This window comes from Octopus bimaculoides, chromosome 7 (assembly GCF_001194135.2).
Source record: "Octopus bimaculoides isolate UCB-OBI-ISO-001 chromosome 7, ASM119413v2, whole genome shotgun sequence".
In the NCBI taxonomy this organism is placed as follows: domain Eukaryota; kingdom Metazoa; phylum Mollusca; class Cephalopoda; order Octopoda; family Octopodidae; genus Octopus; species Octopus bimaculoides.
Window position 1 is genome coordinate 2976690 of NC_068987.1, and position 8890 is coordinate 2985579.

At 37.3% G+C, this 8890-nt stretch overlaps 1 protein-coding gene across 1 annotated transcript in view; it reads left to right on the forward strand.

The window, feature by feature from the left end:
• LOC106879935 (transient receptor potential cation channel subfamily M member 2) overlaps positions 1–8890 on the forward strand; it is an 89908-nt gene that overhangs the window by 67585 nt on the left and 13433 nt on the right. Inside the window, exons 15-23 of the mRNA XM_052969110.1 lie at positions 74–99; positions 817–969; positions 1608–1751; positions 2463–2696; positions 4367–4541; positions 5751–5807; positions 6504–6530; positions 7506–7626; positions 8404–8617. Of these exons, the coding sequence (XP_052825070.1) occupies positions 74–99; positions 817–969; positions 1608–1751; positions 2463–2696; positions 4367–4541; positions 5751–5807; positions 6504–6530; positions 7506–7626; positions 8404–8617 (1151 nt within the window). The remainder of the gene's footprint in view (positions 1–73; positions 100–816; positions 970–1607; positions 1752–2462; positions 2697–4366; positions 4542–5750; positions 5808–6503; positions 6531–7505; positions 7627–8403; positions 8618–8890) is intronic.

Genomic DNA, 8890 nt, shown 5'->3' on the forward strand with positions numbered 1-8890 from the left:
CCTACCCAGTCCTTAATGTTTCCTATTGTTCCTAAACGGTTCTCTTTGACATTCCATATTCAAACGCTTCCAGACAACTGCAATGTTATGTCAGTTGAGGTTCGCTTAGTTTGACCAAAGGTCAGACAACTGTGAGGTGCTTGCGTTATGAAGTGTGATGTTGTCTGGCAGAGAGAAAAGGTTATCAGATGATTTGCAAAGATTGAGAAATAAAAGAGGCAACCAGGCTCCATTGGATGTGCAAAGTCAGTAAGAAGCCTAAAGATGAAATGGTGAAATCTGATCCCAGAACGTTGAGCCCCACAAAAGGAGGCGTCAGGGGTCGGTGACGAATGGCAACATGCAATATTATAGAAGACCAACCCCAGCTCTCATCTAAACCACACTGAAATGGTGTTAATGGTGGAGACTGGGAAGTATATAAATATATATCTCAACCCCTAATCTTGCTCTGTTAATTCTACTTCTTCCACCTGCCCCCTCCACTTCCTGATACCTTAATCACCTCTCTACCTTCTCTCTATCTCTCACCCTTTTTTATAGCCACTGCCACACTTTCTGTAGGGTTTATATGGAACTTGTCCAAGCTTCTTGTCTCACTGACTCTCACCCACTCTCCACTCACTGGGCCATGCCACCTACGTAACAAAGGACAACACTGGACATGCCTCTACCCACAACCCTCTTCTCATAACACCCAAGCATCACCCTTTTTAGGCTAACAATCAATATCTCTTACCTTCCCCTTTCTCGCTCTCTTATCTGACTGCTCAGTCTCTACTACCATACACTTGTTCCCTTCAACCACATATTTAGATTTTTTTCTCCATTTATTTCCAGAATGGGAAACGGTCCGTAGGTGCCAGGTTGAGAACAGCTTTGAGAAGGAAACGCAAATTGAAATTGCCATTTTGGAGGCAGATTTATCTGTTGTGGAATTCCCCAATCACCAAATTTTGGATGACTCAGGTAAATATTCTTTCTGTCTCTTAGAGCTTTTAATGTAATTCATTCTCCACATTTTTGGTTATAGTAGAAGACACTTGCCCAAGGTGCCACACAGTGGGACTGAACCTGGAACCTTGTGGTGGGTAAGCAAGCTACTTACCCCACAGCCATATCATTTATAAAAGTTTTAAGCAGAATGGTCAGCTTTCTGGACAAAAGACCACCAAGCATTTTGTCCAACTTTATGTTCTGAGTTCAATTTCTACTGTTGTCAGCTTTGCCTTTCATCCTTTCTGGAATCGATGTAACTGACCAGTCCTCTCCCCCAAAACTTCAGGCCCTGTACCTACTGTAGATAGGATTATTTATAAAAAAATCTTTCACTGGTGTCAGACAACTATAAAATACTATTTTATTTTATGATACGATTTTATGATATAACTAACTAAACTATGATAAGTCATATGACAATGACATAGGTTTGTGTAAACATGTGATGTAGATTTGAAACCTGTGTGTCACTCAAGAAAACAGAGTTGAACCACAGAAGATCTTGGTTTAAATAACAAACTGGTATATGTCAAGTACCCTAATAGAAATGGCCCATTTGGAACGGTATTCCTTGCAATATTTCAAAGACTTTCCCTTTTCATTTGCAGGTGTTTTACTTCATCTACCTCGGTATCTTTAGTTTGGCTGTGCTGTGGCCCACCTGTGGAAATATATTGCTAGACCTTATTGTTTGGTTATGGACGCTGGTTATAGTCACAGAAATTGCTCGACGAACATATATAAAACATCAGGTATCTACTCTCTCTCTCACTCTCTTTTACGCATGCACACAAACACACACACACACGTTCACGTACACATGCACACACCATCATATGCCATGTATACATATATACATCATTTATATCATTATTATAAATCTATATACAAGGTGGTGCTGAAAAGTTCCTGGCTTTCGGTAAAAGAAATACCCCTTATTTTTCGAGCACCATCCGGAGTATTCGAGCAGTTCCAAGCAGTCTTGTTTTCTGCAAGTGCTCCACCCTTATTGCAGCCCCTATTTGTTCCATGTACTTCTCAAGATTTTTACTCACTGTTCCCAGGGCTCAGACAATTATTGGTACTACTACCATCTTTTTCAGCGACCACAACTGCTTGACTTCCCAAGCTAACCTGTCATATCTATCGACTTTTCTCTCTTCCTTATCGCATACCTTGTTGTCAGCTGAGCATGCTATATCTATGATCCAGCATAGTTTGCTTTCTTTCTTAATTAACACTGTCTGGTTTCCTATTCTCTATCTCATGGTCGCACTGAATCATAAAATCCCACAGGATTTTTGCATTTCTATTTTCAGCGATGCCTTCAGGTTTGTGATCATACCAATTTTTTGCTCTGTCAAGTCCATACTTGTTGCTTGCAACAACAATTATTATTATTATTATTATTATTATTATTATTGTTGTTGTTGTTATTATAATATTTTTTTTTCCCCATTCAGAAATACAAAGCATTATCATTACTTGGACACTGTGTGGAGATTATCTTAATATTGGTGTTCTTAATACTCTACCTGATTTTGCGGATTATTCCAAACTGGGTGAATTTCTCCGATTTTATCACAGCGAAGATTGTCATGGCTATTGGTTTGATTTATTTTTTCTATCGTCTGCTTGGTGTATACCTGCCTATTAGTCCAACGCTCGGACCGAATTTAGTACGTATTGTCAGAATGGTAAGTTCTAGCTTTTATCTTTTACTTGTTTCATTCATTAGACTGCGACCATGCTGGGGCACCATCTTGAAGAATTTTAGTCAAACTAATTAACCCTAGTGCTCATTGTTTTTTTAAAGCCTGGTACTTACTCTATCAGTCTCTTTTGCCGAACCACTAGGTTATGGGGATGTAAGCACATCAACATTGTCAAATAGTGGTAGGGGACAAAAACAGACGGACAAAACACTCACACGCACCAAATCCACTCACAAGGCTTTCTTCAGCCTGGGGCTATAAGTAGAAGATACTTGCCCAAGGTGGCACACAGTGAAACTGAACCTGGAACTGAACTATGTGGTTGGGAAGCAAGCTTCTTACCACACAGCCACTTTATACTTTTGAAGTCTATTGGTCAATTTAGCTAAACCGTTAAGTTATGGGGATGTAAACAACCCAACAACAGTTGTCAAACTGTGTGGGATGGGGTGAAGAATACAGACACAAAGACACTCAAACATAGACATAATTATATGACAGGCTTCCACACAGTTTCCATCTACTAAATCAGCTCAGAAAGTATTGGTCAGCCTAGGGCTGATATATATTAGATCATCCCATAAATAATGCAGGTTTTTTTGCAATTGCATGAACTAAAAGTTGGAGGGAGATGGATTAAACTACCTGCATCAACTTGCTATAAAAGCTGTTAGTAATTTTACCTTGTACTTATTCTTAGTGCAAGTTTTTGAAGAGTGCAGTTCGATTTTAACAGTTATTTTTTCAAAGCTATAATGGAAGTGACAAAGGGGCATATTTGGCATATTTTGCTGTATGAGTTCAATTATTTTTTCAGATATATAATACTGTACCAAGGACTTTCTATTTCTAATTCTACTTACTTGCATATACTATTATTGTTATTATTATCATTATTGTTATTGTTATTATTATTATTATTATTATTATTATTATTATTATTATTATTATTATTATTATTATTATTATTATCATTATTATTATTGAGTGGGAGAGCAGTGCATGCCATCAAAGTGACACTGGGGTTGTTATCATTATCATTATTATTATTATTATTATTATTATTATTATTATTATTATTATCATTATTATCATTATTCATGTATCAACATATATCGCACATCACACTTGTAAGTTTGTTTTTTAATTTATATTGTTACACATTGTTATATATTGTACATTTGTCAGTGTTACATTGATAAACCAACCAGGACCTTAGGGAGCTGGTTAGTTTTTTTCTCCATCTGTTGCCATTTAGGGGCTAATCTGGGATTTATTTAACCTAACGTGCCCCTCAATTTTTGCTTAAAAAGGCAGACAAGGGTTGTTTGTCCACTGGAAAAAAAACAGCCAAATTGTAAAAGTCAGTGACAGCAGCAACAACAACAACAACAACAGCCACAACAACAACAATAGAACACGTGAAATGTATGGAAGTAAATTTCCATTGCTTCCAGTATTACCTTCACCATTGCAGGAACAACAAATGAAATCAATGACAACAAAAAAACAACACCAACAAGAACACTGCCTCCTCCACCACCACTGCCAATGGCAACAGCAAACTTCCTCCTCCTCACTTACCACCAATATTTTCTTTTAATCCTTTAGTCTTTTAATCTTTTAATCCTTAAACTGTTTGTCTTTTTTAGGTGAAGCATGATTTTGTGGCCTTCATCAGGATGTTCTTGATATTCCTCTTAGCTGGTGGTGTGACCACACAAGCCGTCCTCTACCCAAACTATCCTCTTGGCACCCAAATGTTAAAAAATGTCTTGACACGTCCACTCTTTGCCTTATTTTTAACACAAATTCAGGATTTAGATGGTAAATACCTTCTGCTTCTCTATTTCAATAATATATTCTGTCCTAGAAACATTAGCACGACGGGCAAAATGCTTAATGGTATTTCATCTGTCCTTACATTCTGAATTCAAATTCTGCTGAGGTCGACTTTGCTTTCCATCCTTTCGGGGTTGATAAATTAAGTACCAATTGTGTATTGGGATCGATCTAATTGACTGGTCGCCTTCCCAAAAATTTCGGGCCTTGTGCCTAGAGTAGAAAAAAATATTTCTTCTGTTTAAGGTGGTGAGCTGGCAGAAACATTATCACGCCGGGTAAAATGCTTAGCGGTATTTTGTCTGTCTTTACATTCTAAGTTCAAATTCCACCAAGGTCTGATTCACCAGTTCCTCTGATCCACCAGAATCTCTGTTCTCCAGTCCCTCTTGTTCACCAGTCCCTCTTGTTCACCAGTTCCTCTTGTTCACCAGCCCTTCTTGTTCACCAATGCCCCTTGTTCACCAGTCCCTCTTGTTCACCAATCCCTCTTGTTCACCAGCCCCTCTTGTTCACCAGCTCCTCATGCTCACCAGTTTCTCTTGTTCACCAGCTCCTCTTGTTCACCGGTCCCTCTTGTTCACCAGTTCCTCTTGTTCACCAGTTCCCCTTGTTCACCAGTCCCTCTTTGTTCACCAGTCCCTCTTGTTCACCAGACCCTCTTGTTCACCAGTTCCTCTTGTTCACCAGTTCCTATTGTTCACCAGTCCCTCCTGTTCACCAGTCCCTCTTGTTCACCAGTCGCTCTTGTTCACCAGTTCCTCTTGTTCACCAATCCCTCTTGTTCACCAGTCCATCTTGTTCACCAGTTCCTCTTGTTCACCATCTCTTGTTGAACTGTCATAAAGTGTTATTTTGGGAATTTTATATCTGGAAAGCAAAAATGTCTCTCTAGGGCTCAGCTGTGATGCTTACTCAGCTATTCAGTGATTCAGTTTCATATCTGCTACAGAACCATCCGACTCTTGCCAGTATACAAGAACAAATGTTAACTGACAATGTTTATAATGTAACGATATGAAGTACACATTGATCAGGGATTCATTAAATGAAATGTGTATTAATTACATGAAATGTAACTACTTTATATTGATTGGTTCAATGTTAAATTTACCAAATGGAGACGTCCAACATAAGTGACACGACTGTCAATCCCATCTTTATCTCTAATGCCATAACTGTTTCTATTTCCAGGTTTTAAAGACTGCACTCCTTTGTACAAAAATATTTCGCCAAGTTATTGCACTACAAGTAAGTAAAACATTGACTCTTTTGATACCAACCTGACTGAAACTGCCTCTGGCTCTGTAGAACAAATGTCTTGTTTCCATAAGTTCTGAATTAAAATCTTCCACCAGACCTTAATCACAATTTATGTTCCTAACACTAGCTGAATGATAACTAAGTTATTTTACTAAATTCTTTATTATATTCAAAATTAATTGAAAGAAACACAGAGCTTCTCAAAAGAAATATGGTAATAAAAGGGTTAAATATTTCTAGTTAATAGTGTTTCTTAAAAGAATTGGATGGCAATTTTGGCAAAACAACTGAGAAAATATCTTGCTGCTGTAGTTACAGTTCTATACATTCTGAGTTCAAATCTTGCCCATAGCAGCTTTAACATTTATTCTGCCATAAAATTTGCATCAGTAACAATTCAACTGAGAAAATAAAGTACCAGTGAAATACTGGGGTCATTGATATCAGTTTAGTCCCTCCCCTCAAAATTTCTGGCCTTGTGCCTAAAAGCAAAGACCATTATTACAGAAGTGTGTGTGTAAGTAAATACATATAGATGTTCCACACTTATAGACACCCATGTTTGCGTACATACATATGCACATGCACACACACACACACACACACTCACACTAATTCATGCATTGTATATACTCACACATAAATTATTCTATGACTTTAAAACTCTTTTATATTCCATTTCAGGAAAAACATCTTCGCCATTTGTTTCAGGTGAGAATACTTTTGTTTGTAAATTCAGGTGAAACATTTTATTTTCTTGTGGGATATTTTATCTTGTGTCATAATTAGATCTTCATTATCTTTTAGTATTGGTTTGCATTGATGAAGAGGGTGGGATTTGGATACCCTGCAGGATGAAGAGCAAGAGTCTTCAAAATCAATAGCCTTTCAAGTACATTGTGTGTGTGTGTGTATAAAATATTCTATAATTATATGCATAATTATATTCAGGGGTCAGCTAAGTGCCTCACCACGTACTGAATTAGAAATACCATTTTTATGGTAGTTGAAAAGACATTAGCATCTATTTCTAATTCAGTACGTGGCAAGGTACTTAGCTGACCCCTGATTATAATTATGCATATAATTATAGAATATTTTGTATAATTCACCTAAAAAGGTTTTTTTAACGTACTGACTACTTGGTAAAATTATTAATTATTAATTAATTAATTGATTAATTTTACCCTATATTATTATATATGTATATAAGTATAGAAATGTGTCCGCATGAATGGTGGTGCACTTGCTTTTAATGATTCTGCAAAGAAAGAGGCTTGGAGATGCCATTATGAAAGACTGCTGGACGTGGAGAATGAACGAGAGGAGGAGAGTTTGCCAAACGTTGACCCAATTGAGGGACCAGCTACCCAAATCAACAGTACCCTGGTAGATAAAGCAATGAAGGACATGAAGACGGGGAAAGCCCCCGGCCCATCAGGAATCGCCGCTGAGATGCTTAAAATATCTGGCAGTGTGGGTTATGGTCTAGTCATCCCATATTGTAAATCAGGTTTTATGAAGGGGACAGGATTGGGGAGTGGGAAGTATGTTTAGTGCAAGAAACAGAAATGTGAAGTAGCGATGTAGTTTGGTTTGTTGTGGTCGAGTGTGAGAGGAATTTTCTTGTTAAGTTTGGGTGTCTGCTCAGCATTATGTTTGTTTTGTTTTTTTTCTCTATTCCAGATGCAGGAATTGCTGCTGTTGCTACATGTCCATATTCCAGTCTCGGGGGTTATATCGTTGTGTTGCAATATCTCATTATATGCAAGTTAATTCTTACGACAATTTTATTTGCAATGTTTGCGTAAGTAAATACAACCTTTAGTTTTATTGTGTTTGTGGTTGTGATTGTTGTTGTTGTATTGGGATCTGATGGGAACAGGAGGTGAGTAGGGGATGCAACATCATCATTCTCATCATCATCATCATCATCATTATTATCATCATTATCACTAGTATTACTACAACCACCACCACCACCTCCATCATAACTGCTATTAAAGCCACTGCCACCATCTTCGCAGCCATTCAACAAAAACGCGTACAAATACCAAACGAAATGGTTCTTGACATTTTGTGATTTCATTGCTTCACACTATCAGCAATGCCTGGACCAGAATGGTTATCAGTTTGGAAACAAGCAGTCATAAAAATTAAATTGTCTGTAGAAATTTTGAAAAATCATCACCACCACCACCACCACCAGCACCACCACCACCATCACCACCATCATCATCATCATCATCATCATCATCATCATCATCATCATCATCATCCATTAGCATTCGTTTTCCATGCTGGCATGAGTTGAATGGTTTGTCAGGAGCTGTACCAAGTCCCATTGTCGGTTGTGGCATGGTTTCTACAGCTGGATGCCTTTCCTAACACCAACCATTTTACAGAGTGGCACTGGGTGTTTTTTTACGTGGTACCAGCAAGGGTGCTCTATATGTGACACCAACATGGGTCCCTTTTTTTGTGACACCAGCATGGGTGCTTTTTGTGTGGCACCAGCACGTAGTATTAGAAATAAATAACAATTTGTTCTGATTCTCTAAAAGAAACTTTAATAATTTTTCAGATTAACAATTAGCAAAGTTGATAATGAAGCATCTTCCATATGGAAATTTCAGCGCTATGCTTTAGTTGTTGACTTTGAAGAACGGCTCTGTTTCCCACCGCCTCTTACCTTCTTAAGTTATTTTGCAATGCTTATCCGGCTTATTTACCGCAAAATGAAGAAATGTAAAAGAAATTGTGAATTCTTCTGCAAATGTTGGAAGAAATCAGCTTTGGTACGTTACGTTTTCCATTTGCAAGTTTTACTAATCCTCTTTAACACTGATAATGCTAATGGTAATTAATTCTAATTCCTAATTAATATTTGATAATAATCACCCAAATTTATTAATGCTTAATTCAAACAACTGATTATAACTAATTAGTCATTCCATTTAATATTAATCACTGTTGTTAATTAACACTACTAATTAACATTTCTGAATATCTTTAAATTAATTATGTTCACACACACACATCTTTGTGTATGTATGTATATATATATATAT